At 33.2% G+C, this 27,399-nt stretch overlaps 4 protein-coding genes across 9 annotated transcripts; 1 reads left to right on the top strand and 3 right to left on the bottom strand.

The window, feature by feature from the left end:
- Positions 1-581: 581 nt before the first annotated feature.
- LOC148913240 (uncharacterized) lies at positions 582-1,258 on the bottom strand. Its single transcript, XM_089026185.1, has 2 exons — positions 1,183-1,258; positions 582-1,076 (listed from the first exon to the last, which is right to left on the bottom strand). Exons 1-2 carry the CDS (start codon positions 1,247-1,249, stop codon positions 601-603), a joined length of 543 nt encoding a protein of 180 aa, XP_088882311.1. The 5' UTR covers positions 1,250-1,258; the 3' UTR covers positions 582-600.
- Positions 1,259-2,186: 928 nt separating this feature from the next.
- Positions 2,187-5,847, bottom strand: LOC148913239 (igLON family member 5-like). Of its 2 annotated transcripts, XM_089026182.1 has the most exons (9): positions 5,744-5,847; positions 5,251-5,625; positions 4,480-4,749; positions 4,043-4,318; positions 3,816-3,887; positions 3,662-3,718; positions 3,379-3,484; positions 2,931-3,168; positions 2,187-2,635 (listed from the first exon to the last, which is right to left on the bottom strand). In XM_089026182.1, exons 1-8 carry the CDS (start codon positions 5,808-5,810, stop codon positions 3,120-3,122), a joined length of 1,272 nt encoding a protein of 423 aa, XP_088882308.1. In that variant the 5' UTR covers positions 5,811-5,847; the 3' UTR covers positions 2,187-2,635; positions 2,931-3,119. The 2 variants fall into 2 exon arrangements, with proteins under 2 accessions (XP_088882308.1, XP_088882309.1); XM_089026183.1 differs by lacking the exon at positions 3,816-3,887.
- A 3,290-nt stretch (positions 5,848-9,137) lies between these two features.
- On the top strand, positions 9,138-10,827 carry LOC148913238 (zinc finger MYM-type protein 2-like). The gene is made up of 2 exons (XM_089026176.1): positions 9,138-9,574; positions 9,664-10,827. Exons 1-2 carry the CDS (start codon positions 9,138-9,140, stop codon positions 10,631-10,633), a joined length of 1,407 nt encoding a protein of 468 aa, XP_088882302.1. The 3' UTR covers positions 10,634-10,827.
- Positions 10,766-17,869, bottom strand: LOC116292159 (uncharacterized). 5 transcript variants are annotated; one of them, XM_089026177.1, is made up of 6 exons: positions 17,630-17,869; positions 14,560-15,063; positions 13,817-13,879; positions 12,840-12,881; positions 12,122-12,219; positions 10,766-11,983 (listed from the first exon to the last, which is right to left on the bottom strand). In XM_089026177.1, the coding sequence occupies exons 1-5, from the start codon at positions 17,694-17,696 to the stop codon at positions 12,128-12,130; spliced, it is 768 nt and encodes a 255-aa protein (XP_088882303.1). In that variant the 5' UTR covers positions 17,697-17,869; the 3' UTR covers positions 10,766-11,983; positions 12,122-12,127. The 5 variants fall into 5 exon arrangements, with proteins under 5 accessions (XP_088882303.1, XP_088882306.1, XP_088882304.1 ...); XM_089026180.1 differs by lacking the exon at positions 12,122-12,219; XM_089026178.1 differs by lacking the exon at positions 12,840-12,881.
- Between the last annotated feature and the right edge of the window lie 9,530 nt (positions 17,870-27,399).

The raw sequence follows: 27,399 nt of genomic DNA, 5'->3' as shown, positions 1-27,399 counted from the left end.
TTTATATACATCAGACATTTCAAAAAATTTCCCGAAGTTATTACAAACACAATAATTTTGGCACACTAAGATTCGCGGTTTTTTTTTAAACTGCAAAGTCAGATGGGTAAACTAGGGTTCAGTCTCTCTAGGCTTTATTTTGAACGCCTAGCACAATTTATTCAAGATGGCTGCTTCGAAAAAGAAGATAGCAAGTAGTTTTCCTCGCTTTTCACATCAACTAAAGCACTTTCTATGGATGATATTGCACTTGTGTAGACGTCATTTGTGCCATAGTTTAAATCTTAAAAACCGAGCCTGTATCGAGAGGAATTTATCAAAATATTTTGCTGAGCAATGGTCTGTTATTTCAACTCGTGAAATACATATGCGGCAAGGTTAGTACGCACATATAGGGATAGAAAATTTAAATGTAGTGCAGGTATATTCATCGCTTCCACTAAGTGACACCCTATACATGGCGTCAAAAACTGTTGGTTTACAAAATTCGTAAAACCGAACCGAAAATACTATGTTAAGTCCCATAAGTAGCTTCTAAATAAACTTTACGTTTATGAGAACTTATCCAGATACACGGTAGCTTGTGTAAATACATATATTTTAATTCACGAAGAGATTCATAATTATTCGCCATACATTTTCTACAAGGAGGGAGTGAAATCCAAGCCGAAAAAATTGCCACGCTCCAACTGCGCATGTCGATTCGAGTTTTCTGGCGATGTTACTTGTTATGGGGCTTCTTTTTGCCATCATCAGAACACATCTATACGTACCACTATCAGCCAGAGCTACATTATAGATTACTAGTGTAGCAGTTGATTCTTTACTCACTCGAACAGGGTTCAGTAGTCTAGCAGGACATGTATTGGTGTTTATGTACCATTTCCAGTTGTTGAATATATTTTCTTCTGCGATTTGAAATGCACCGTCATTGTCAGCATAGAACATCCACATTGGCGAATAAACATCAAACTCTTCCATTTTGTTATCCACACTGTAATCCCACACGAGCTTAGCGGTTTCTCCTACAGACACATACAAAACACTTGGTGGAACTACTGTGAAACGAGCTGCACCTAAAATATCCAACCAGGAAATATTAAAAATATAACGTACTAGCAAAATGGATATTCCTGTCGGATAAAGCGATTTTTTTGAGAAAGTAGACAAACAAATTCTCACCCTGAGTTCTGCTCACAAGTAACACTTTGATGATCAGTGAAATCCATAGGACTTGAGATGCTTCCATTGTCTCAGAAGATTAAAGCATTATGTGATCAAAATGATATAATACTTGAATAGGTAATGTATTTCACTTTCATGATTAATTGTTTTATGCATGTGGAATTTCTTTCTCGAAACTAAATATCAATGAAAAGTGTTTTCTTCCATTCTAGCGCATTATAGCAACAATCAAATGATGCTAAAATGAAATTCATGGTTGTTTCGTTGTAATCATTGGACCACTTGATTTAATATCGAGTCAAAATGATTAAGGATAACTGTCCTTCTTGATTTGTTTTTTTTTTTTTTTTCTTATTTTTCTTATTTCTTTCGTTTACTAAAAACAATCCAACCAAGCGTAAGGGCGTAAACGTGATTCTTATTCCAGATGATTTTCTTCTGATGCTTAATATAATTACGTTATACTGGAGGCAGGGCATCCATGAGAAAAATCACTGAACACCTTAAAAGTGTTACCCCCAGTCATTGCAATTTAACTCAGCGTTGTGCTCAAAATAATGTACCAATGGAGATAGTAATGGAATCAAACATGACCATTGATTTCGAAAGCATCTAAACCTTCACGATATTGATGGAAGCCCCTTGTGGTTAAGAATTGTGCTCGAGAGAGGTTTCGTACCCATGGAAGGCGCATTTTGGTTTACTGTCATTGTGTGTAGATGTTGCTCACTTATACTATAATACTACAAATTGTATACACCAGGCCGAGTCTTTAAATGAAAGTCTAATAATAGCATGTGTTTTTGAGTTGCAATAAACCACATTTTTAATGAGGGAAAGATTATTGGAATAATATGACAATATAATTAAATGAATATTAAATTGATATATTTGCTTTGTTTCCTTTGCACTTTTGCCTTCTTATTTTATTTTAAATCATTTATTTTATTTTTATTAGAAAAGTTTTCTTTTCTTTTTTTCTTTTTCCTTTTTTTCTTTTTTCATTTTCATTTTCTTTTTTTGTTTTCTTTTAATAAAACCAACATCACTTTAATACAACTACTTTTCTTCTACGCTTGAATACAGATGTAGTTGTTGGTATTCTGTTCCTTGATGCTCGTGATTAACATTCGATGTAGCATGTTTTTGCGCTGTCTCAAAGGGATCATTTGCTGGTAACCTTATTTTATCATTTTCCCTTAGTAGCGACTGATACTCGTCCTCACTTGACAATGCCGGACTCTCCATTATTTATCTGTTGATAAAGATGATGAGTTCCTGACAGAAAATGCTGCTCTGCAGGGTTCTCTTTTGTTTTCCTTTCGTCCAATAAGGTTGGAGTGCATTCTCTCGATACTGCTCCAACATCAATATTCGGTGGTATCAGGTTTGGTGATTCGTAGGGTGTTTTCGATGCTGCTGGTTTGTGTGTTTTCATTTCTATTCTATCCTGTATACAAGAATATAGTAAAACAAATTGTGTTTGTTTGTCTGTTTGTTAGATAAACCCAAAACATCTACTCTATTCCTATTACTGCTTAGGTTAAGTTGGCAATCAATAAGTCAAGGGGTCAAGGGTGAGTGAGTATTCCATATTCAGATATATAGTACCACTTTATTCCCCCCCCCCCCCCCCCTCCTAAATAAATTATAAATAAATTAAAAACGTTGTCCAACTCAACCTGTGGCTTTTTTCCCTTCATTTTCATTTTCTTATTACAGACATTTTATAATATTAAACTCACCTCTACAATTGCAAAAGGTTCTTCTGGTTTTGAAACCCTAAAAAGCGAAAATATAATCGTGAAAACGTTTATCAAAATTCAGTTGGTTATAGTCTTGAAACATGAATGGCGTGAAATATGAATTATTTGTTTTTGCATACGGAGTGAGGATATGCAACGAATGGGTTAAACTGATTATATACAGTACGTCTATGCAACATGTGAGCTTGCCTTTGGTTGTCGCTCCTCTTCCTTAAAACTAGAAAATATTTAAAACAATGATAATAAGTGAAAGATAGGTCTACACACCCTGATGAAATTTTTTTGCCAGATATATCAAAGAAAAGAAAGAAATAGTAAAATAAACCATAAATTATACCATTGAATCATTATCAATCGTTTTACATACTGCACAGATTCTGATTAATACTATGTGACTTGCACTGCATGCTGGAATTAAAGTGTTTACCTTTGAAGCCAGTCCTTTTGAAAATGTAGCACTAATAGCGCCATGATAATATTCACAACTATTGATATTGATGTTACTATGAAATGAACTGTTGCAAATGTGCGACCTGATGAAAGCAGAAAAAATAATAATTGATTAAAGGTAAAGCACAGTATGTGCCTGCAGACTTGGTGTAGCGGTAAAGCAAAATAATAATTTTTAAAAATGTCAATATATAGAAATGAATAAATTAAACTATATATGTAAACTTTATTTATACTTATATATGTAACATTCACATAACCTTGAATAAATAATGTCGAGCAAGACCTCTCTCCAGGCTTGGTTCTTGAGTCATGACCTTTGAATGATGGTTATAGGATGTCAAGTCAAATGTTAATAATTAAACTGAAGTAGTTAAGAAAGTGGCTCATCAGCTGTTTATTGTTAAATCTGACCTGTAGTGGTTTGTGATGATGATGTCGTTATTCCATGGTGGTTTCTACTTGGCATCAGAGAGGGTGGATGGACTGGGAATAGATGGCATTAATTGTTTATGACTAAATCATTCCAAACATGCATCCATACATCCATGCATCCATCAATCCAACCAACCATCCATCTATCTATCCATCTATTTTTCTTTAAACGTCTAAAGTTAATAATATATCATTGTTCTTCAAACCTGTTTGAATAACTCTAATAATGTGTTCATCATAACCAAGCAAATTTTTAGCTTTACACCTGTACAACCCATAGCTGTCTGCATTAATGGTTACTAGTTCCAAGACACCAACACCAGTAACAGTATGAGATCCTGTGGCTATTGATCGATTATGGGGATCATACCACGTGAACAGAGGAGAGGGCACGCCATGGGCCAAACAGTATATCCTGATTTTACCACCATTATATGAAGAAACTGTGTCATTTGACTGAAATACATCTATTTGCGACTCATCTGTGAAGAGAGTGAATTATATATTTTCAGTCTGCACTGTTTCAATGATCTTGATTGTGATCATTTTGATTTGTTACAAACCTTGAAGCGCCCCATCACCCCACCATAAAAATATAACAACATATATTTGTATATCTAAAAAAAATAGTATTTAGACTCACACTGGACAGTTACCAAGATACTGTTACAAAATGGAGGTTTGTTCAGGTTGTTAATAGCACAGCATTCGTATTCCCCACTTTCATATCTAGTAATATTTGTAATATCGATTGTCACATTTCCTACGCTTTGATTAATGACATCACCCTGTACTTTTTGCCACGTGACGTTTGGCATAGGAGTTCCTACCGCAGAACATTTGATATGCAGTTCTTGGGATTTGTTTACAGGTATGTTTGAAAATGACGGATTGATCGATAAAGATGGAAATGCTGTAAATAAGAAAATAGCACATGTAAGTATATATCAGTCGTCGCCCTTATAAATACGACAAACAACCAAAGACCAAATGACTTATTTTGAAAATTTTCATTAGAATGCATACCATATATCCATGAAGAAGTTAACTATCAAAATTGTACATATAAGTACAAAGTTGAAAGTGCAAAGGATATATGGTATGCGCAAAGAACGAAAGAACGAAAGAACGAAAGAACGAAAATAATTTAAGATAAAATCAAGATTTTAAGGTTAAGATTGTACTCATCGACTCGAGTCTTATTATGGTTGGATAAATGTCAATGGGAATTAAGACAAAATCATCACCATAATAATATAGAACATTTGAAGTGAGAAAATGTTTAAATTTGGAAATTCAAAATCAAAAACTAAAGCAAACAATACAAAAATTTAATAGAAACAAGAAGCACAATTTTTTTTCCAAAAAGGAAGAGGAAGAAATAAAAAAGAAACAAACAAACAATTATACCCACATGTTACGACGAGCTTAACTTTACTTATTATGGGGCTTCTTGTTGCCAGCACCAGAACACATCCATACGTACCACTATCAGCCAGAGTGACATTATGGATTACTAGTGTGGCAGTTGATTCTTTACTCACTCGAACAGGGTTCAGTAGTCTAGTAGGACATGTAACGTAGTTTATGTGCCATTTCCACTTGCTGAATATATTTTCCTGTGCGATTTGAGATACACTTCCATTGTCAGCATAGAAATCCCACCTTGGTGAAGAAACATCAAACTCTTCCTTCCTGTTATCTACACTGTAATCCCACACGAGCTTAGCTATTTCTCCTACAGACACGTACGAAACACTTGGTGGAAATACTGTGAAACGAGCTGCACCTAAAATATTCAACCACGAAATATTAAAATATAAAAATATAATGTAATAGCAAAAAAAAAAAAAAAAAAAGGATAAAGCGATATTTCTGAGAAAGTAGACAAACAAATTCGATCTTACCCTGAGTTCTGTTGACGAGTAACACGTTCATCATCAGTGAAATATATAGGACTAGAGTAGCCTCCATTGTTTAAAGAGATTAAAGCATTAGTGGATCACAATGATATAATATTTGATTAGGTAATGTATTTCACTTTCATGATTGGTTGTTTTATGGATGTGGAATTTCTTTCTCGAAAAATAAATTGCAATGAAAAGTTTTTTCTTCCATTCTAGCGCATTATAACACGAATCAAATGATGCTAAAATCAAGCTCATGTTTATTTTATTGTAACATGCCCGCGGGTTGGTGGGAGGGGGGGGGGGGGGGCGCTAGTGTCAGTGGAACACTTGATAAATTGAGGTATCTTTAACAGGACAGATTAGAGCAATTTTTAATATCGAGTAAAAATGATTAAGGATAACTGTCCTTCTCTGCTCTGTATTATCTTGTTCTGTTTTATGTTTTTTGTTTTTTGTTTTTTTTTTTTTTTTGTTTGTTTTTGTTTTTTTGTTGTTTTTTTTTAATAGTTTTTTTGTTTTTTTGTTTTTTTGTTTTTTTTTATTTTTGTTTTGTTTTTGTTTTTGTGCTCCTTATTATTGTTATTTCATTCATTTACTAAAAACAAACTTAGCCGAAGGGCGTAAATGTGATTTTCTTTCCAGGAGGTTTTCTTTTGATGTTTCAAATCTTTACAATATACAGGTGGCAAGGCTTCATTGAGAAAAATCACATATCTTTTCTCAAAAAGTGTTACCCCCAGTCATAGAAAACAAACTCAGCGATGCTCTCAAAATAATATACCAGTAATAGTAATGGAATCAAACATGACGATTGATTTCGAAAGCTTCTAATCCTTCAAGATATTGAAGGAAGTCACTCGTGGTTAAGTATTGTGCTCGAAAGAGAGGGTTCGTACCCATGGAAAACGCCTTTTGGTTTACAATTCAATAAGGGGAAACATACCTCATGGCGCGCAATATTACAATACAACAAATTGTATACAGAAGGCCGAGTCTTTAAATAAAAGCCTAAAAATAGTATTTGTTTTTGAGTTGCGAGAAATCACTTTTGGAATTGGAATTATCTGATAATATATGGTATTGAATATTCATTTCTTTTCCTATTTTTCTTTTACTCCGACAAAGGACTAGCGTCCGAAACGTCAGAAAATTTTTTCATCTTTTCACGATGTATAATTTACCTTTTTATCATAAATGTTTCATTAGAAACACCGACGCAGCTCACACTAGTTCTTAGCTAGGTATATCTTCTTGTTCCTATTTTTCTTTGTATTCTCTTGCACTTTTGCTTTCTTATATAATAACATACATAAAACAAAATCTCAATTCTGATTGGCTAAGAGCAGTGCTGCTTTAAGGAAATACAGTGCAGAAAAAAGGAAATCAGCGCAGAAAAAAAGGAAATCAGTGCAGGTCTTTCTCGATGATAATTGGCTGAGTAACAATGGAAACTGAAATTAGCCAATCACAGACGACCAAGAAAATAGCAGAACATTCAACACGAAGATGCGACTGCCAAAAAAAAAATGTCCGGCGTCTTAAGTAGATTTTCTTTTTCAACTTAAAATGCGGGGAAAATGGTGCATAGAAAAAGGAGTAAACGACGAAATCCATAACTACGAACCGGCTAAACTCAACATTTTACTTGAGAGATTTTACGCTGAGATGAAAATTAAGGACAGGAATGATTATGAGCCAGAAAGCCTTAAAGTTATGATGATTTCAAACCACAGTGCCCGTAAAATAGTGGTGCGTAAGTTGAAGAAAGCCAAACTTGAAAGAGCCGCCATTGCAAAGGTAGCCGGTCATCGAAATGTGCAGTCCTTGGATAAATATGACGAAGCAGATGAAGATGAGCAGAGAGAGCTTTCATCGGCCATATCAAGAAGGAACAACTCCAAAGGTCTGATTTCAGCTACTTCATCTGTTCCTAGTGCCATGTAGATGCCTAAAAGTCCCCAATTGATGAGTTCTCAAGCCCAAAATTTGATGAATTTCTTCGTCAATTGCACTGTCACATTCAACTTAAACACAGGATCAAGCAGCCAGACGACCTCTTCTCCTACTTTTGTGCCACAAAAGCGCAGAATATCATTTCATCTAAAAAGCTTCTAAAATTGCCTTTTCATAAACGTTCGCAAGTGTAGAATTATGGTTTGTTGAATGAATTGTCTTGTCACATGTTCAACGTCACTTCCTTCAGAATCGAGAAATTTTTTCAGGTATATCATGAAATGGAAATCATATGAGTTTGTGGCCCTATCGGGCTCGTGCTATTTTGAACTTTTCGAAAACCCACTCGTTCAAATTTATTCAAAATTGCACTCGAAATCATATGATTTCCTACACCAAGAGAAAATGAAGTAAGAGAAGGAATCCCCCTATATAGCCTTGTAACCATCATGTGCACAGTTTGATGCTATTTTTAAACAATTGGTTTTTCTGCACGCTCATTTACTGCGCGCGCTCTACGCTGTTTGTTTACGTTTTTGGGGTTTTTCCGTTATTTCGACTCTGCTCTGAATGTGAATGTACACGTCAAAAGCTTGGCAAATACGACAGGAAATTGAAGTAGTAATTTCTTCAACTTTCCGAAAATATTTACATTTATTTTCCAAAGCTTTATTTCGACCTACATCGTCATCTTGAGGCAGATTTGAACATTTGAACATAAGAAAAGCACAAGAAAAAGTTAGCAAACAGCGCAGAGCGCGCGCGTACTATGCGCGTGCTGAAAATCAAACGATCAAATAAATGATATCATTGGATGATGTTTTTAGAATATATTCTAAAAATAGCATCAAAGTGTGCACATGATGGAGCACGGGGATTCCTTTTCTTAGTTCATATTCTCTTGCCTATACATATTGGTTTTCTTATTGGTATTTATTCCTCCTTTTTAATTTACTTTTAGGTGAAACAGATGAAATAAACAAAATAATTAGGATGAAAATTTTATTTCATTTTTATTTCATTTACATCTGTAAATCTTACTACAAATATGTTATTTTCAACTGACTACTTGAAGTAATATTTCAAATCCGACAATGAGGACAGGACGGGATTTCAAGTCCGCGCAATTAGTTCCAGTCCGAGGCTTCGCCTCGGACTGGAACTAATTGCAAGGACTTTGAAATCCCGTCCTGTCCGATTTGGAGGATTTGAAATGACTTCTCATACTCATTAATTATTCGGGAGGGATGTTGTTTTTATCTTGTATTTATTTCATTGTATATGATCTTCGCTCCATTCACCTAGTTGTAATAATGACAATCTTTTGTTTTGTAATGGTTTTATTTTGCTTTCGTCCTTTGGGATTTCTTAAGATAAATGCTATCTGAATTACTTATGCAAATAGCAGTTATTTTTCTCTGAATGTATTCATTTCAACATGGCTTCTCGTCAAAGAGACAGCGATGAAGAAGCGGAGCTTCTACCTTTAAAACGCTTTCGAAAAGTGAAAAGTCAAGCCCAAGAAGAAGAACTTTTGCAAAAAGCTGTGCCAATTTCAACCCGTTACAAGAATAACTGGGCTGTGAATATTTTTGAAGAATGGAGGCAAAGTAGAGAAAACAAAGTGGCAAGTTTGGAGTCTACCTCCATGGATGTCTCGCTAGAGAGCATTCAAAATTTGGATATTGAGGCATGGGAAACTATGACAGTTCCATCCCTAAACTTCTGGCTTGGCAAATTTGTTGAAGAAGCAGCAAACAAGAAAGGTTCGCCATATCCTGCTCGTACGCTTTATCAGCTTATCGCTAGCCTTAAACGCCACCTAGAGTCGAAAAACCGAAACGACGTCAATATGCTTGACAAGTCTAACATGTGGTGAGTTAATTAGAAACTTTCTGTTTATTTGCTTTACTTTGCACATGAATAAAACCTTATATTATTCTAACTGAACGTTTTTCTTTTAGTTTTTCTGGACTGAGAAAAATTCTGGATGCAGAGATGAAAAGTGTCCACGCCGAAGGGGTTACTAATAGAAAGGAAGAAAAAGAGGTGATTACAGAAGAAGAGGAAGAGACGATGTGGAGGAAAGGAGTACTAGGCCAGTCAACAGCTAAGATTTTGCTTAATACAGTGTACTTTTATAATGGTAAACTATTTGGCATGCGTTCTCAAGAACATAGGCAATTAAGGATTAGCGATATCGAAATAGAAGGCGATAATACCATAATTTATCGTGAAAATTCTTCCAAAACATTTCATGGTGGCATAGCAGATTTGAAAAAGAAAGCGAGAGTGATTAAACATGTTTGCCACGAAAAGGGCAATGAGAGCCACGAGCGTTGCTTGGTTAAGATTTATAATCGGTATTTTGACCTCGTAAACAATCTTCGTGTTAAAGCAAAAGGTTTCTATTTTCAGCCATATAAGGACGGAAAATTTGCGTACAAAAACTGTGTTGTAGGAATTCATACTCTCAATGAAATTCTTCCTAGTTTGTGCTTGGCAATTGGCAGTAAAAGGAAAACTAGCCATAGTCTTCGCGTTACATGTGTTAGCAAACTGTTTAATGCAAGTGTTGACGAAAAGCTTATAAGAAGCAGAAGTGGTCACGTTAGTGATGCTCTTTTGGCATATGAAAAAAGTAGCAAGGAGCAGGAGCAAAAAGTTTCTAACATTTTGAACCCACCAGCTCAGCCAAAACAGGTTTCATCTGAGTCAAAGAATGAAATTAAGGGAAGTGAAATTAAGAATGATATAGAAATGCCTGTATTTGATATCAATGAATTAAAATCTATATTTAATGATATCACTGGTTATGAGCACGAAGCTCAGTTAAATGAAAATACATGTTCTAATTTTTGGAGCTTTTCTTCTGACGGGCCTATCAATATATCTGGCAACTGTAATGTTACAATCAACCAGTTCAAAATCTAGCTTGCGCTTGAATGAATGCTAAAACTTATATTTATACTTATAGAAAATGCTAAGTTTACGATAGCAAATTGTTTTGAAATTTCATTAATATCTAAGTAAGTTGTTAAACGAAGTGTTGAGTATATTTGCAACTATTATTGATTATAGTTTATTGGTAATAACTTCTGAAATAAATGCTTGATGAATTAAATTTTCTGTTTTCATCTTTCTATATATTGACTTGATTCAATGCTTGGACTGAATTAATTTTGTTCCAGTCCTTGGACTGAATTAATTTTGATCCAGTTGTTGGTCGACTGAATTAATTTCTTTTGTTCCAATTCATCAGCCCCACCTCTTCCCTGCTGATATCAAAACCCTCCCCGGCTTTAAGACACTTGACCTAGTTTCAAGATACATCATGTGACCAGGTACGAGGTAATCGATTGGCTAGTTACCTCATGAATAATTAATGAGTATGAGAAGGCACACGCAAATACGCAAAATTTACAAACAAAAACAAACGAAGGCAAAAGAAGATTAAAAATTAGATTATTTAAATTAAAGTTAAGATTAAAGTTCAATTAAGCTAAATATAAAAAAAATAATACGAATATAAGATTATTAAATTAAGAATAAGAAATAGATTAGTATTGTTATTATTATTATTTTCGGAATTCATTATCAATATTATGGAGAACTTTATTGATAAAATCTCACTAAATGTATCAACATCATTACGGGCTTAGCCTAGGCAATGTGGACTAAGTATCACTATATAGTATTTAAATTATTATAAAAGTAATAAATAAATAAATAAAATGTTCAATAATCTATAAAATGGGTATGATACTGTTGGATGTCCTTTTAGTGCTTACTTTCCCGTTAAAAGCTCATGTGGAATATTATCAGGGCCGCGAGCTTTATGTTTTTTTAGGTTACTTAGAACTTCATAGTGCACCCTTACCACCGGAACAAAGGGAATACCCCCCCTCTCCCGGGAGTTAAAAATTACCTATGGCGGTAGTAAAATAACCTATGGCGGTAGTAAAGTTACCAATCACAGTAGAGTAAATTACGCATGGAGGTATTGTAAAATTACACATCGCTGTAGAAGAGATACAGTTACAGGCGACAGAAAGGTACAGATCGAGGTAATGAAATTTTGCACATCGCTGTAGAGTTATCCTATAGCACTATAGGGAAACTGTAAGTTTAAAGTGACAGTTAGAATATGTGACAAATGAATGATGTGACAGTGTAACAAGCCGAAAACTGTTAGCAATTCTATTCATCTCCTTAGAAGCTAAGATCTGCAGCAATCCTCCAATAATTTTGACTTCTTTCATCTTTAAATTGGGAACAAAAATCCTGAAAAACAAAATAAAAGATTTTTTTTTTTAAAAAAAAGCTTTCAATTCAAGCAAATGAAATTAGCCAAATTCAAGTTGTAATAAACATCACTATATAATATTTCTATTATAAAGTATGGCCTTATTATAAATTTACCTAAATTTAAAAGTGCCACATCACCAGTGCAATATCCATTAATATTAGGTAACCCTTAATGTGCCTTAGTATGTTCGACGAGTTTGGTTCTGGTGGTGCTTAAAAGACAAATAGTTAGGTTAATCAAAAGTTAAATAGAGTAAAAAAATAAAATAAGTTTGAGTTCCCTTATGAAGAAAAACAATAGTTTTTTTTTTAAACAAAAGAGCTTTCAGCATCCCCCTCTCCCTCTATTTTCTCTTTATTTACTACGGTGTTTCAGGTTAATGAACATGCTGTTAAGTATCTGTGACGGGAATGTCAGACAATGAAGGCTAAAATCAAGATGAGCCGCATTCGAGTGTTTCAGCAAAACGCAAAAACAAGACAAATCGAACGTAAAAAGAAACAATAAACAAACCAACCAACTGATTTATAATCTGTACGATCTAATAGACAATTAAAAAAATAATTTGACAGTCATTGAATGAAACAAACAATAAATAAAGCGATTTTTCTGTTTTGCATATCATTAGATATACTGAATAAATTAGATATTGGTATAAATGTATCCTAGTATACTACAACGTTTCTGCCATCGAGTATATATATATATATATATGTTTATATATATATATATATATATTCATTTATATATTCATATTGATAAGCTTAACGTCATACATTCAAATGCTACTAAATCAGTTAATATAACATGATTACTTATTAGTGGACTTACTTGAAATGTTCGAACTTGTAGTTGTTTTATTTGTCGGTGCTCCTATAGCAATAATAAAATATATAATATATAATATAAAATAAAATATAAAATATATAATATACTTTCATTCAGACTATGGATTCCTTATACACAGGCGAGTGATATCATTGACATGCGAGGTACTTTGGTGATAATTAGCTCTTTTCTACCGAATAGCCGCGACTGACTCAAGCCTGCCAAACATTTTTAACAAGATATTGTTGAATTATTTATGCAATACTAACAAAATTAAGGAACTGATGCGAAAACACTATTTTTCACTATTCTCGACTTTCAAATCTCCATAATCCTTTGCGTCTTTGGGGGATAACCAGAGGGTAAAAACCCACTTATTTTGCTGAACACTGATCAGACAATGTTGAAAATACCTTGTTTGGTATTCAAAGATAAAATGAAAAAGTAAAAAACAGAAAAAGATTGAAGACGTTTAAGGTAAATTTAAAAAAAATTTCGTAAGTCAATACATTTTCTGTAAGAGCAAAACTCTTGATGATCTGTACACGCAAAAATAACTTGGGATAAACTGATAAACAGTATATAGTACAGATTAAAGCAGGTATATTATAAATTCAATTAAGAAACCCTTTCAATTTGGGACAGTTTTTTGATTGGTTACCCCTTAAAAACGCAAGGCATTGTGGGGATGTGAAAGTCAATAATTTATCTGTAATAAAAAAAAGTAAAATATTAAGGTGCAGAGTAAAGACTAAGATAAAGAAAAGAAACGTACGTTCATTGAAATGATATAAAATGACAATATTAAGAACTAATCATTTAGAAATAGAACATTCTAAATACGACAACTATAGTTTTTAAATACGCTTGCATGTAGTATTGAAATGAATATTATATTCTATGCATATCATAACCGTATATCTGTATTCCAGTTTTTTTTTTTTTTTTTTTTGTTTATGCTGAAGCTATCAAAGCCTTACTTGTAATATTCGGAGCAGCAGCTGTAGTGACTGGAGTTAGAAAAGGTCCTTCTGTTGTTGTTACTGAAAACGTAATAATTAAAATTATATCGCGCGGGATCCATGTGGTTTTACTAGGTGTCTGGGCTAAACTCAAGATGGTTTACCTTCTAACTCCAACGTTAAGTCGATTCAGTGTGTGTAAAAGCTGTGTTCGTCTATATTATATAGCTAAACCTGATTTCTTATTAACATTTTGTGATTAGATAAGGTCATGCATCACTTCATGTGCCGTTTTGATTAAAGCAGATAGTGTTGGTCGATATCGATGGCCCATAACCATCTGTAGTATAATAAACTATCTTTTTTTCTTTCTTGAGAACAAAGTTATGAATTTGTCTAACTTGTCATTATTGTCGAAATACTACAAAGAGTTTTGCTTCGTAATATCGAACTCAGGCGTTGATGTTTGTTGTGAAGTTAGTGATCATCCATGTGAGTGTATAGTCCTAAGGAAGACATGAACATGAAATGACTAAGTTCAGCTCATGTTGTCCAGAGGTAAGTCACCCCCAACAACAGTCTTTCTCAACGCAACACTCACCCTGACGATAACCTTCGCAACAAATATGTATAATATGTATATCGTATTATTTTCCTAAAAGAGAATACGTTCTATGTTGATTAGGAAATTAGAAGTTAGGAATCAGAAGTTTATATGAAATAAATAAGTTATGTTACTCCCAAAAAAGTGAATGGCTTACCTTTCTCCTTCTCTGCAACCATTAGGCGCACATAATATAGTCGAACTCTTGATACATCGTCACTGATGCTTGCAATGTATTCATTAGTGTCATTCACAGTAAGGTTCTTCAACAAAAACCAAGCACGACCTATTGTCAAGTTTCCAATAAATTCTACTCTTCTTTTCAACGTGTCGCCAATATCATTGTTTATGTACACCTTTCCATTATGTGAATTAACACTGATAAACTGAGGATCAGGCTTGTTGCCCTTTCTTATTCCCCATCTGGAAGAAACGATTTCTTTTTGATCCGTTGTGTTCCACATAAACAAGGCATCTTCTCCAATAGAACCTTTGATATGTGTTGGACCCTTGATGGAGTATACTTTGTCAAAAAAGAAGAAAATTATAAGGTATTGATATATGTTTGCTATATGTTCTTTTTGATCCGTTGTGTTCCACATAAACAAGGCATCTTCTCCAATAGAACCTTTGATATGTGTTGGACCCTTGATGGAGTATACTTTGTCAAAAAAAGAAGAAAATTATAAGGTATTGATATATGTTTGCTATTATATGGTATCATTGAACTGCTGTCTACAATAACAGAGGAGCTCCCGCGCGAGCTGGGCACCATAGGTATAGAATATGGTAAACTATGCAACTCAGTTTTCGTGGTCATCGCATGGGAACCCTGTGCGTAACGCTAAAAGTGTCGCCCGCCAGGTGTACATCGCGTTTCTGATTGGTCAAGCTTTCAAATCACACGTCACTTGGACCATGACGAGTTTTATTAAATTAACTATCTTGTTATGTGTTTAAAACTGTAAAAACGAAACAAAAAAACATGGAAGAAATCATGGAAGAAAAGAATTCGACACAGTGTGAAGATAGAGGTTAGGACATTTTCTATTTTGTTTTATTTGTAGATAGCATTGCTACAACATTACCGGAAAACGAGCAACAAACTAGCATGATGAACGAGAAAAAAAAATTGTACTTGTTTTGTTATCGTAGTAAGAGTACGTCGTAGTTCTTACATAATTTAAAATTATGATGAAAAGCTAAATTATACACTGTATATACTTACGTTTCGGACGCTAGTCCTTCGTCGGAGTAAGAGAGAAAGAGGCGGTAAGAAAGAGTGTATATAAGATAGAATAAGACAAAAGAAACCAATGAGAACAAGGTAGGCAAGGAAACAAAAACAAACAATCAAAAGACAAATGAAAAGGTTAGTTGAAAGTAAAGCGTTCATTAATCCCGTTGGGACTAAGAGTGCCCAATAGGTGAATAAGGTAAACAGATCAACTTTCCAAAGCCCAAGGTTCACGCTAATAGGCCATTTGCAGGAATTGATCACGTGTCAATTTGCCCCATAGCAACAAGCCCGTGTTGGGCAAGCTAACCACGCATTCCTTGACAACAAGCGATACCTAGACTGTACTGACTGTTTTTAACCTTTGTTCTGTCTGGTTTGTCCCGATATTCCGTATAAAATTTAAGAAGTGCCTTTTTTTATCGTTGGCGATAATTTTTATCATAAAGATTGGCCGCAAAAGAGAGTTTTTTGTCTTTATTCTGGTCGCCGTGGACAGAAGACGCGTGTGCAAATGGAGGAATTTTCAGTTATGTTTATGACTCATTCAAACCCCGATTTAACCTCAAAATTTCGCTTCAATTGTCAAGATTCTTTTGAAATGAATGTAGATATACCTACAGATCCTTCTTATGGTAATAAAGACTCATATTTCCTAGCATTTGAGGCCTGATTTTCGTTTTAAAACTCGAGTCTCTTTTCAGAGCGATTTAGAATAATTACAATGCTTCACTGTTGACATAAAGAAAACGCTAAACGCCATATTTAGAACATCTCTCTTATGATAAGTCATTTGGTTTTCGAACATGAAAATTACCAATTAACTTATTCAACATGTGAAGCCACTGGACTTTCCAGCCATGCAATGTATTCAATCTTTTAAGAGTTGGTAAGGGATTGACGTAACGGAATATAGTCAAATTTGAATTTATTGATTATTTTTGTGAAACACTCTTTGAAGTAAAAACTATAACTTCTCAAATTATTGATGATTACTGTAGAAATTCAAAGCGTAAGCTACCCAACTTTTATGCATCCTTCACCCTAATAATGTTCTTTTGTTTTCTTCTCATGAATGATAACTCTTTGCGTTTTAGGTGGTTTTCAAACGTAACATCAGTAGCTACAGCACATTACTTTTTCTCAAATCATTTTGAATACAAAATTAACGCTAATATTAAAAAAAATAATGTTTCAATCATATGGTGGGAACAAAAACCTTCCTTAATGGGTATTAGAAAGGGGAAGATATACATTTTATAAAAATACTACTTTCTAAATCCAAACTGATGGAGGATATGTAAACCTACTTCAATCGGGTCTGTGCAAAATAGAACAATGATTTTACAGCACCAAAACACGCAAAGTAAACTTCTAAATACTTATTACTGTTATATAAGTGTGCAAATTAAGTAAAATGCTTATTTTTTTGGTATATCTGATTTATTAGGGATATTTTAAAATTAATGTGACGTCATTGTCACTCTTAGAGTTATTAAAAAAAAAAATTTAAACTATTTATCCTAAAAAAATTAAAATTCTAAAACCATACGATTTTGGGCATTTACTAGTACTTTCAATATTGAAAGTGTGGTTGCAAAATGTTAGCAAACAAAAAAGTAGGTTGAAGAAGTTTGTTTTTGCGAATGGTTTTGTATGTATTATTTCCCGCCAATTTTTCGCGGGAAAATTGGAACGAAAAAAGAATTCATAACTCTACTTCCCGTTATCCAATTTCAAAACGGTTTTCAATTTTAATATTGTAATCAAAAGGAGAACAATATGAAATGACTTTTTTAGGGTTATTTATGCCCACCGTGTTATGCGAAAAGAATATTTGGGGTGTTAGTAGGTTATTAAAAATACATACTCTTTCACTAACGATTGAGTTGAATAAGTTGCAATCGATCATTTGTATCAATTCCACAAAAAAAATTTATTGAAAAGCATTAACAGATAATTTGGATAGGGTAAATAAGACAATTCTTACCTTGTTGTTCGATTTGCAAGAAAATCAAAAACAGCAGAATGTAAAATTGTTGAAATACGAAGGGCATTGTTAAGACGAAATGGTTTACTGAGATATTGGGAACTCCCGCGCAGGCGCAAGGACCGAGCGGACTACCATTTAGGTAACTCCAAATTTGGTAATAATGCTGATGCTAAAGGTGTTGTCACTACTTTAGGGTAACCAAATGGAAGCGCAATAATGTTTTACCACAAGTCGAGAAATACTTGTAGAGTATGACGGCTTTATATATACAGGCATGCACCATAAAAATACATTTATTAATCAAATTGCAATTTAAAAGTCTTATAAATTCGGATCGTTTTCTAAGTTGAGGTTGTTATTCAAGGCTTTGGTACAAGTTTCTTTTTTTAATACATACGCAAACAAAGTCTTTGTTCAACTACGGAACACGTTTGACCCTATAACCTTACCACGAGGTCTCTTTGTCTTTGTCTGTGTCTTCTTTTCACTCATACTATTGCTGGTTTTCACATGACGTCATCAAAAAATCAAAAGCTAAACTATAGATCGTACAAAGACATTTTTCAAGTATGTTTTAGAAGTCAATGTTATAAGTCACAAGAAAAAATTTCGAGTCATTTCAATGTTTGGTTCCCGAGTTATAAAGGTTGAGTTTGTGTCACGCAATACCGTCACGTCTATCTAAATAGCGATCAAAATAGTCAAAAAATTCACTCTAGTTTAAAGATTTTCCCTTAGACACGTTTTAAATATCTATTTAAAGTATGTGTAAGTGAAAAATAATCAAACATACTTAATATTCCATCATTTGAAGCCTTTGGAATATCGTAAGCCATGATGGTGTACCAACTTGGAACACCAAGATGGCCGCTCCATACATTTTAACCAAAAATTGTTTCATGTTTACTCGCCTATAGTTCCGCAACTAAATGCTTTACAATTTTACAATTTGGCCAGAATATGTAGTTTGGACCGCTTTACAAGAATATAAAGCTTCTATTTCATTATAATGCGAATTTACGCTTTTGAAATTCATGATGACGTAGGTGAAAACCAAGAATCATTTCATAAATACAACTCCAAAAAGCGAATTTGGTACTCATTCAGCATTTGGAGTATTCGAAATGATCAATCCACTCCTATCATTATCCTATAATGTACTCTTTGAGTCAAGGATTCATTCCTGCGGTTTTTATTAATGTCTTAATCATTATTCATCGTCATTATATGTGTTTCAAACAATGGGATCAGGCATGCGCCATGATTTTTCTTTCTATAAGCCGATTCTAAATATCTGAATTTTGGCTCTTCATGTCGTAAGGAATCTCAAGTGCTTTTCTCATTAATGTATTTGAGTCTTGTAATCATGACTACAGTATAGATCCATCAAAAAGTTTTCAAAGTCTTTTGGAGGTTTTCGTGTTTGCTCTTTGATTTGTATAATTAACACACCTGTGGTTGTTTTAACGAAGCTTGCAAAGTCTCGTTGAATTCTTATTTTTACTTTTCCCCCAACCTGATGAAACGCGCATCGAAATATTTTCCATCGATAATTAAAACTGTTCTTCATCAAACATTGAGAAATCGAGATCATGTCATGCTCAAAAACTGCTGAGCTTTTATTTTGTTTTTAGATCACCCGTTCTGACGGTTTTTGATCGGTCCACGACTGCTATAGTAGTAGTATATATATAGTAGTAGAATTACATATCTATATGGTTTTTGTCCTCTTATTTCATGTCTCTCGATATTTTGATTTAAGAAACAACGGATTTTTTTATAAACTTTTCATTACCATAACTAAACAAGCTCAATATGCACGACTCAATATCAACACTTGTGGTTTGGAACAAAAGAAATGGTTTGATTAAGAAAAACACTCATCCGCGGAATGATTCGACCAAATCTTAAAAACTTCCATCTTAATAAGAAATAATCCACACAATTTATCATCATTTGCGTCCTTTTCATAATTCGCGATAAGAACAGATTCCAAACTTTCTTATCCTTAAACTTCATAACCTTCTAAATAAACTGCTATACTATCTCGTTGTAAAGATAACTAAACTAACAAGAGCAGATTCAAACAAAATGATTTTACATAAATAAAAATCACCCTTCCAAATAATTGGTCATGAGTCGACTTATCAAAGAGAGACGCATTCTGATTCTTGTTGATTACCATATTTATATATACATAAATATTTTTAATTCGATACTTCAGTCACGATATTTTTTAGATGCTGGAGTACTAAGTATTAACCAGAGAATATGATTCTGAATCGAGTTTTTTTGGTCATCATGCATGATTATATCTACTTCTAATGTTCTTTCGTTTTTAAGTTTAAAAAAAAACGATGAGCGGAACATTTTTTATTAACTTATTTATCCAAATTGTCCTTCTCATCATGAATTTTGTAGTAAAATACGGGACACTATATGATAAATAAATGTCCCTACTCCTTATGCTTTCGGTGCTTTCAGTGTTTTTAAAAAGTTTTTGTTAATCAAAAAACGACGAATCAGAACCCAAGAAATGCTTCCTGTTGACATAAGTACAACAGAAGGTAAACAGATCAACTTTCTAAAGTCCAAGGTTCACGCTAATAGGCCATTTGCAGGAATTGATCACGTGTCAATTTGCCCCATAGCAACAAGCCCGTGGTGGGCAAGCTAACCACGCATTCCTTGACAACAATAAGACTTTGAGTGGCGAAGCTTAGCGATACCTAGACTGTACTGACTGTTTTTAACCTTTGTTCTGTCTGGTTTGTCCCGATATTCCGTATAAAATTGAAAGAAGTGTCTTTTTTTTATCGTTGGCGATACTTTTTATCATAAAAATTGGCCGCAAAGGAGAGTTTTTTGTCTTTATTCTGGTCCCCGTGGACAGAAGACGCGTGTGCAAATGGAGGAATTTTCAGTTATGTTTATGACTCATTCAAATATAATAATATAATAATAATAATAATAATAATAATAATAATAATAATAATAATATAATAATAATAATAATAATAATAATAATAACTTTATTTTAAGTCTATATCGTCTAGCCGGGCACAAGTACCCGACTAAATCGGGGGAGACTATAAACATAATACTGCAATGTGAAAGGAGAAGATGAAAAAAGGAAAGGAAAAGGGAAAGAAAGAGAAAGCAGAAAGATAAAGATAAATATAAAGTAAAAGATAAAGATAAAGAGAAAGATAAAATAGAAAAGAGAACTAGAAAAGAGAAAGATAAATATAAATATAAATATAATATAAATATAAATATAAATAGAAATATAAGATAAATATAAATATAAATATAAATATAAATATAAATATAAATATAAATATAAATATAAATATAAATATAAATATAAATATAAATATAAATATAAATATAAATGTAAATATAAATATAAATGTAAATATAAATATAAATTTAAATATAAATATATATAAATATATAGGTAGATATAAGTCTATGAAATATAAATATAAATATGATTCCGTTAAGAAATAAAAAAATAAAAAAATAAAATAAAAATAGATAAATAAATATAGATATAGTTTCGATATTTGTTGAACTCACTCAGTTCTCATAGTAAGAGTAAATAGATAGATTAATATGATTGAAGCGAGTGTTACTTTATCAACTTAGTCAGGTCTGAAACTCTTATTCCTTTCTTAAATGCTTGAAGGGATGGCGATGATCTTAAAAAAAAACAACACCGATTTAACCTCAAAATTTCGCTTCAATTGTCAAGATTCTTTTGAAATGAATGTAGATATACCTACAGATCCTTCTTATGGTAATAAAGACCCATATTTCCTAACATTTGAGGCCTGATTTTCGTTTTAAAACTCGAGTCTCTTTTCAGAGCGATTTAGAATAATTACAATGCTTCACTGTTGACATAAAGAAAACGCTAAACGCCATATTTAGAACATCTCTCTTATGATAAGTCATTTGGTTTTCGAACATGAAAATTACCAATTAACTTATTCAACATGTGAAGCCACTGGATTTTCCAGCCATGCAATGTATTCAATCTTTTAAGAATTGGTAAGGGATTGACGTAACGGAATATAGTCAAATTTGAATTTATTGATTATTTTTGTGAAACACTCTTTGAAGTAAAAACTATAACTTCTCAAATTATTGATGATTACTGTAGAAATTCAAAGCGTAAGCTACCCAACTTTTATGCATCCTTCACCCTAATAATGTTCTTTTGTTTTCTTCTCATGAATGATAACTCTTTGCGTTTTAGGTGGTTTTCAAACGTAACATCAGTAGCTACAGCACATTACTTTTTCTCAAATCATTTTGAATACAAAATTAACGCTAATATTAAAAAAAATAATGTTTCAATCATATGGTGGGAACAAAAACCTTCCTTAATGGGTATTAGAAAGGGGAAGATATACATTTTATAAAAATACTACTTTCTAAGTCCAAAATGGAGGATATGTAAACCTACTTCAATCGGGTCTGTATTACATTTCTATATTTTGCAATTATGCTACGTAGTCAATCGAAATAAAACTATGACGTGTAAACCCTTTTGATAAAACGAAATAAACTTATTTTGATATATCTATATACACATGCTGCTTATAGGGTAAGATTTTAACAAAGCTTGGCGGAAAGCCAGTCATTTACAAGCCATTCATGTTCCTTGAGCATTTTTGTTGCTTTCCTCCTATTCATTTTGGCATATTATGCGAAAAGAATATTTGGGGTGTTAGTAGGTTATTAAAAATACATACTCTTTCACTAACGATTGAGTTGAATACGTTGCAATAGATCATTTGTATCAATTCCACAAAAAAAAATTATTGAAAAGCATTAACAGATAATTTGGATAGGGTAAATAAGACAATTCTTACCTTGTTGTTCGATTTGCAAGAAAATCAAAAACAGCAGAATGTAAAATTGTTGAAATACGAAGGGCATTGTTGAGACGAAATGGTTTACTGAGATATTGGGAACTCCCGCGCAGGCGCAAGGACCGAGCGGACTACTATTTATGTAACTCCAAATTTGGTAATAATGCTGATGCTAAAGGTGTTGTCACTACTTTAGGGTAACCAAATGGAAGCGCACTAATGTTTTACCACAAGTCGAGAAATACTTTGATATTGAAAAACACCGAACGCACCAGCTTTTTTCAACCTATTAATTTATAGACATAGCTTATTGTGTCGTCCCCTACCTGTAAACAGTGTAGTGTTTTCTATTGAAATGGAAATTTAATTCTCATTCTCAAGATAAGGCAAACGAATGTCAGGGTTGTAGAGTATGACGGCTTTATATATACAGGCATGCACCATAAAAATACATTTATTAATCAAATTGCAATTTAAAAGTCTTATAAATTCGGATCGTTTTCTAAGTTGAGGTTGTTATTCAAGGCTTGTTATTCAAGGCAAGATCAGTATAAGTAAAACAGTTACATAACCTTATTTGTTCTACTCTCATGGGGGAATTAATGAAGTCGGCTCTTGAAACTTCAATGATTTTGTATTGTCTAACTGTGCTATCTACTGTAGAAAGAGAGATTCTCAAGGTTCTCGCAATTGATTGTGAAGATTTGTTGTAGCCAAATTTATAAAAACAAAGCGCCATCTTAAATCTTTGCTGTAGACAATAATTGATTAAAGTAAAAAAATAAATAAAATGCAATCCAAATCTTCAGAAGCTGACAGTGCGAAGGTTATGCAACTGTACTGTTCTATTTACTGATCTTGAACAAAGGCAACCCCATTCCACGATAAAATAACCATTTCCTTCTTCTGGGGGCGCACGGACTTACATATGAACATATTTAATCGGTCATTGTTGTAGTGTAACGCTCAACCGTATATACAAATTCAGGCAAGACAAAAGAAAAATGGGGACATATATATATATGTATATATATACGATAAATGTCAGAAGTTTTGAGATTTGGTATATATATATATATTTGTTTGAGATGAAAAAGTCAAGACAACATTTTCCCCGACAAGTCTGTTTCGTAAATTGCTTCACTCTTCAGGGGATTTAATGGAAAGAATATTCGTTACTATCATTTATATAGAAAAAGTATACATAATTAATTAGTGGATATAGTTTAGCTGTTGCGTAGTAACGCTTTGTTTCTGTGGCAGCATGAAGATACATTTCAAGCTCGCTTCGCTTATTTAATGATGAGAGTTCCGGTCGATAGATTATTAGAAACTTTTCTTTAAGGCAAAGGTTACGTCTTTTGCTGGAGCTGTTGTAGGCGGAGCTTGAAGATAGGACGCGCCATAAAATGGAGTAGCTGATATTATTATTCTTGAGAGTCCAGATATGTTTGCTGAGTTCAGTCGAGTTTTTATGTTGTTCGTGGCGGAATGAGGCGATGTGGTTTCTGTATCTTGTTTTGAAGTCGTTTTCGTTTTCACCACCGATCGATGAACTAAAGGACTTTGAAACCGACATGTTTAAGATGATACAATCGACCAAATTCAAACAAGTTAATATCCCTTTCCTCAACAAAATTAAAGACGACACCGAAAAGATCAAGAAAGAACCGAAACTGCTCATCGCCGCTGATAAAACATCGAACTTCTATAAACTGGAACCATCAACATACAACGATCTACTAGAACAGAACATCACAAAGTCCTACAAAAAAGCACAAACTAACACCACACGAGCCATCCACGCAGAAAACAAAAATATCGCAACTAAACTGGGCATAGACGACAGAGTAGACACTACAGCTAATAAAGACGCACTAATAACACTTAAAGACCACAAGCCGAACTTCGCTAATAAACCGGCCTGCCGTCTAATCAATCCTACTAAATCCGAGATAGGCAAAAGAATCCTCGACAGAATCAACAACAAAATCACAACAGCATCGAAATTCAATCAATGGAAAAACACTGCCTCCGTGATCGAGTGGTTCAAATCCATAAAAAACAAATAACAACAGAGTTTTATTTGCTTTGACATCGTTGAATTCTACCCATCAATCAGCCATGACCTCCTTAACAGAGCGATTGACTTCACCTCAACATACGACATCATCACCAACGACGAAAGAAACATCATAATTCATGCTAAGAAATCAATCCTCATACACAAGCAGCAACAATGGCAGAAGAAAGGTGGCACAACATTTGACGTTACAATGGGCAGCTATGACGGCGCTGAAACATGCGAGTTAGTAGGAAGTTTTCTTCTTTCTCAACTATAGATCATGACAGCGAGAATGATGATTGTCGTTATCAATATAAATATTACTGGCGATCCACTTGCTGCCAATAAAATGATATCCGTTTTGCCGATCTTATTGTCTCCTCCAAGAAGACTGCTAAGAAAATGATTATAAAACATATAAGAAATTTTAAAATCTAAGTGAAAGAACAAAAGAAATAAAAGAAAATAGTTAATATAAACAAAATGAGAAAAAAATAAAATTGAAGTTCGCATTTAATAAGAAAGAAAGAAAGAAGAAAGAAAAAAAGAAAGAGAACAGTAAACTCATACGAAATGAAGAATATACAAAGCAGAATAAGAACAAAAGAAGAAAAAAAAACTTATAAAAATAAATTAACATCAGAAAGAGCCGATTGTAATTAATTTAAAAAAATGTGTATTGTATCATAGGGCCATTTTATTATTATTATTTTATTTGCACCTGAATGGAAATTGTTTTTGCCGGAAAAGTAGAAAGAGCTGAAAAAGACCAAATCACTATTTATTCCTTTTCCCATGTGCATAGTTACAGACGGAATATATAGTTGCACAATTTTTAAAAGAGCCCTTATCACGTTTTGTAGCTGTTAGTTGACACTGATGAATATATAATACTATAAGGCTGCGTTCATAATTTATGGCAGGGGGGGGGGGGGGGGGGGGGGAGGGGGGTAGGTGGAAATTTGAAATGTCCAGAATTATTCTTAACCGCCCCCCCTTAAAGTAATGCAAAAAATACGATACCCCTTTAGCAAGGCTTGTAACGTCTTCCAAAAATCGTGCATCCCCCCACCCATTTTTCTGATAAAATTTGCCCATCCCCACCTTTTTCCTACCATAATTTTCCCGATCCCCCCTCAATTTTACCTGCCATTTTAATTTCCACTATGAAACACTTTTGTGTATTTTTGACGTACTTGGGTTTCGAAACAACTTTTTAAAGATTGTGGTTTCGCATAAAAAGAACCATAGGGTTAATGATGTTTCAAACCTGTCTGGGTGACATTGATGATGTGTTCATCATAACCAAGTAAATTTTCTGCTTTACATTTGTACAACCCATATCTTTCTGCATTAATGGTTACTAGTTCCAAGAAACCAACACCAGTAACAGTATGGGATCCTGTAGGTATTGATCGATCACGGGGATCATACCAACGAAACGAAACAAAACACTGTACTGTGAAAAGCAAGAGAAATGCTGAGCTACGCCTCGGGTTCCTTAGCTTGCCTCTCTCTTGCTCAGCTTTAGCCTCCAGCTTATTTTATCTCGGTAAGAGATATGTGCGTGCGTCTTATATTCTTTAATTATATTCTCGTATTCAATGCCTGTTTCCACGTGACAGTGTTACATGAATATAATTAGTTTCCCTTGAAACCAAAAGAAATAGTCATTATTCTATAAGAAGTTAAGAAAAGGTTGAAATTAAAAAGAAAAAGAAAAATAAACTATCATGTGTAATACTTTAGATAATATTTAATATTATTTTATTAGTATCATCATTATCATCATTATTATTATGCCTTATAATGATTATAATGATCATAAGGATAATAATGAACAAAAAGGCGAACTCCTTATGATGTAAATAACTGTGATATTGACATTGACACTGTCCAAGGAGCCATTAAGTCCTCTACTTAGATTCACTTTTAAATATGTATTATTATAATGGCATTGAAATTATGAACTTTAAATCCTATATAAGAAGAAGAAGTAGAAGAAGAGAAGAAGAAGAAGAAAACTTATTTTTGGGTAATACTCTTTAAAGCGATAAGCAGTAGAGTTATAAACATGTGTAATTTGTAAATAAATTGTTTGTCTGGATAATCAGCTGTATTTCTACTTCAGTCACGCAAAAAAGGGCATTCTTTTTGGTGTGATTACATCGTACATACCTGTTTCTCATATTCACTATTAATATTTCCCATATTTTTTCTAATTAGTATATCACTATGATAATTATATCCCTACGATTTTGTTGAGTTGTTTAATCAATATTTTTATGTTAGAATATTTTTATTATTATTGTCACAAAAGGAATCTCAAAGTTACAAAACATTACATGTTGTTTTTTTCTTTATTTCCACGTTGCTTCACTTATGATTTCATTTCTTATATCGATTTTTTTTTTTTTCATTCCGGTTTCTGATTTTTACCGGACAAAACAAGACAAGACAAGACAACATATTTTATCGGCTCCGTGTATAACATATTTACATTGGATTGCTGCCAATAAAAATATAAAATAATTCAATAAACTAATATAAATTGATAGTTCTTTTTTATAATAGTATCATCGATCGCCGCCTATCGATTTATATATAATTTCTTTTCCTTTTTTACCAAAATATTAATAGGTTAAATTTGTCAAATATTTTATTGCTTTAGACTATCCTTCTTTTTTAAACAGTCACTATATATTTAGCTACTATTTTTTTGAATTAGTTTGTTTGGGTTTATGATTGAATTAACTTTCTCTCCTTCGCTTAACCATTTACTTTAAAGTGTGCTGCCCGCTTTATTTATCAGAGAGTTT

This window comes from Actinia tenebrosa, unplaced genomic scaffold (genome assembly GCF_029948245.1).
Source record: "Actinia tenebrosa isolate PJP-AT-01 unplaced genomic scaffold, QUT_ActTen_1.0 PGA_scaffold0__85_contigs__length_37466705, whole genome shotgun sequence".
In the NCBI taxonomy this organism is placed as follows: Eukaryota; Metazoa; Cnidaria; class Anthozoa; order Actiniaria; family Actiniidae; genus Actinia; species Actinia tenebrosa.
This window is presented reverse-complemented; position numbering and strand designations above follow the sequence as displayed.

Coding starts and splice junctions, on each gene's coding strand:
- LOC148913238 (XM_089026176.1), top strand. CDS start 9,138: ATGGCTTCTCGTCAAAGAGACAGCGATGAAGAAGCGGAGCTTCTACCT. Junction 9,575..9,663: donor CTTGACAAGTCTAACATGTG/GTGAGTTAATTA, acceptor TTTTTCTTTTAG/TTTTTCTGGACTGAGAAAAA.
- LOC148913239 (XM_089026182.1), bottom strand. CDS start 5,810: ATGGAGGCTACTCTAGTCCTATATATTTCACTGATGATGAACGTGTTA. Junction 4,319..4,479: donor TATCTTGGTAACTGTCCAGT/GTGAGTCTAAAT, acceptor CTCTCTTCACAG/ATGAGTCGCAAATAGATGTA. Junction 3,888..4,042: donor TATTAGAGTTATTCAAACAG/GTTTGAAGAACA, acceptor ATCTATTCCCAG/TCCATCCACCCTCTCTGATG.
- LOC148913240 (XM_089026185.1), bottom strand. CDS start 1,249: ATGGAAGCATCTCAAGTCCTATGGATTTCACTGATCATCAAAGTGTTA. Junction 1,077..1,182: donor ACTTGTGAGCAGAACTCAGG/GTGAGAATTTGT, acceptor TGGATATTTTAG/GTGCAGCTCGTTTCACAGTA.
- LOC116292159 (XM_089026177.1), bottom strand. CDS start 17,696: ATGCCCTTCGTATTTCAACAATTTTACATTCTGCTGTTTTTGATTTTC. Junction 15,064..17,629: donor CTTGCAAATCGAACAACAAG/GTAAGAATTGTC, acceptor TTTTTGACAAAG/TATACTCCATCAAGGGTCCA. Junction 12,882..13,816: donor TGCTGCTCCGAATATTACAA/GTAAGGCTTTGA, acceptor TTATTGCTATAG/GAGCACCGACAAATAAAACA.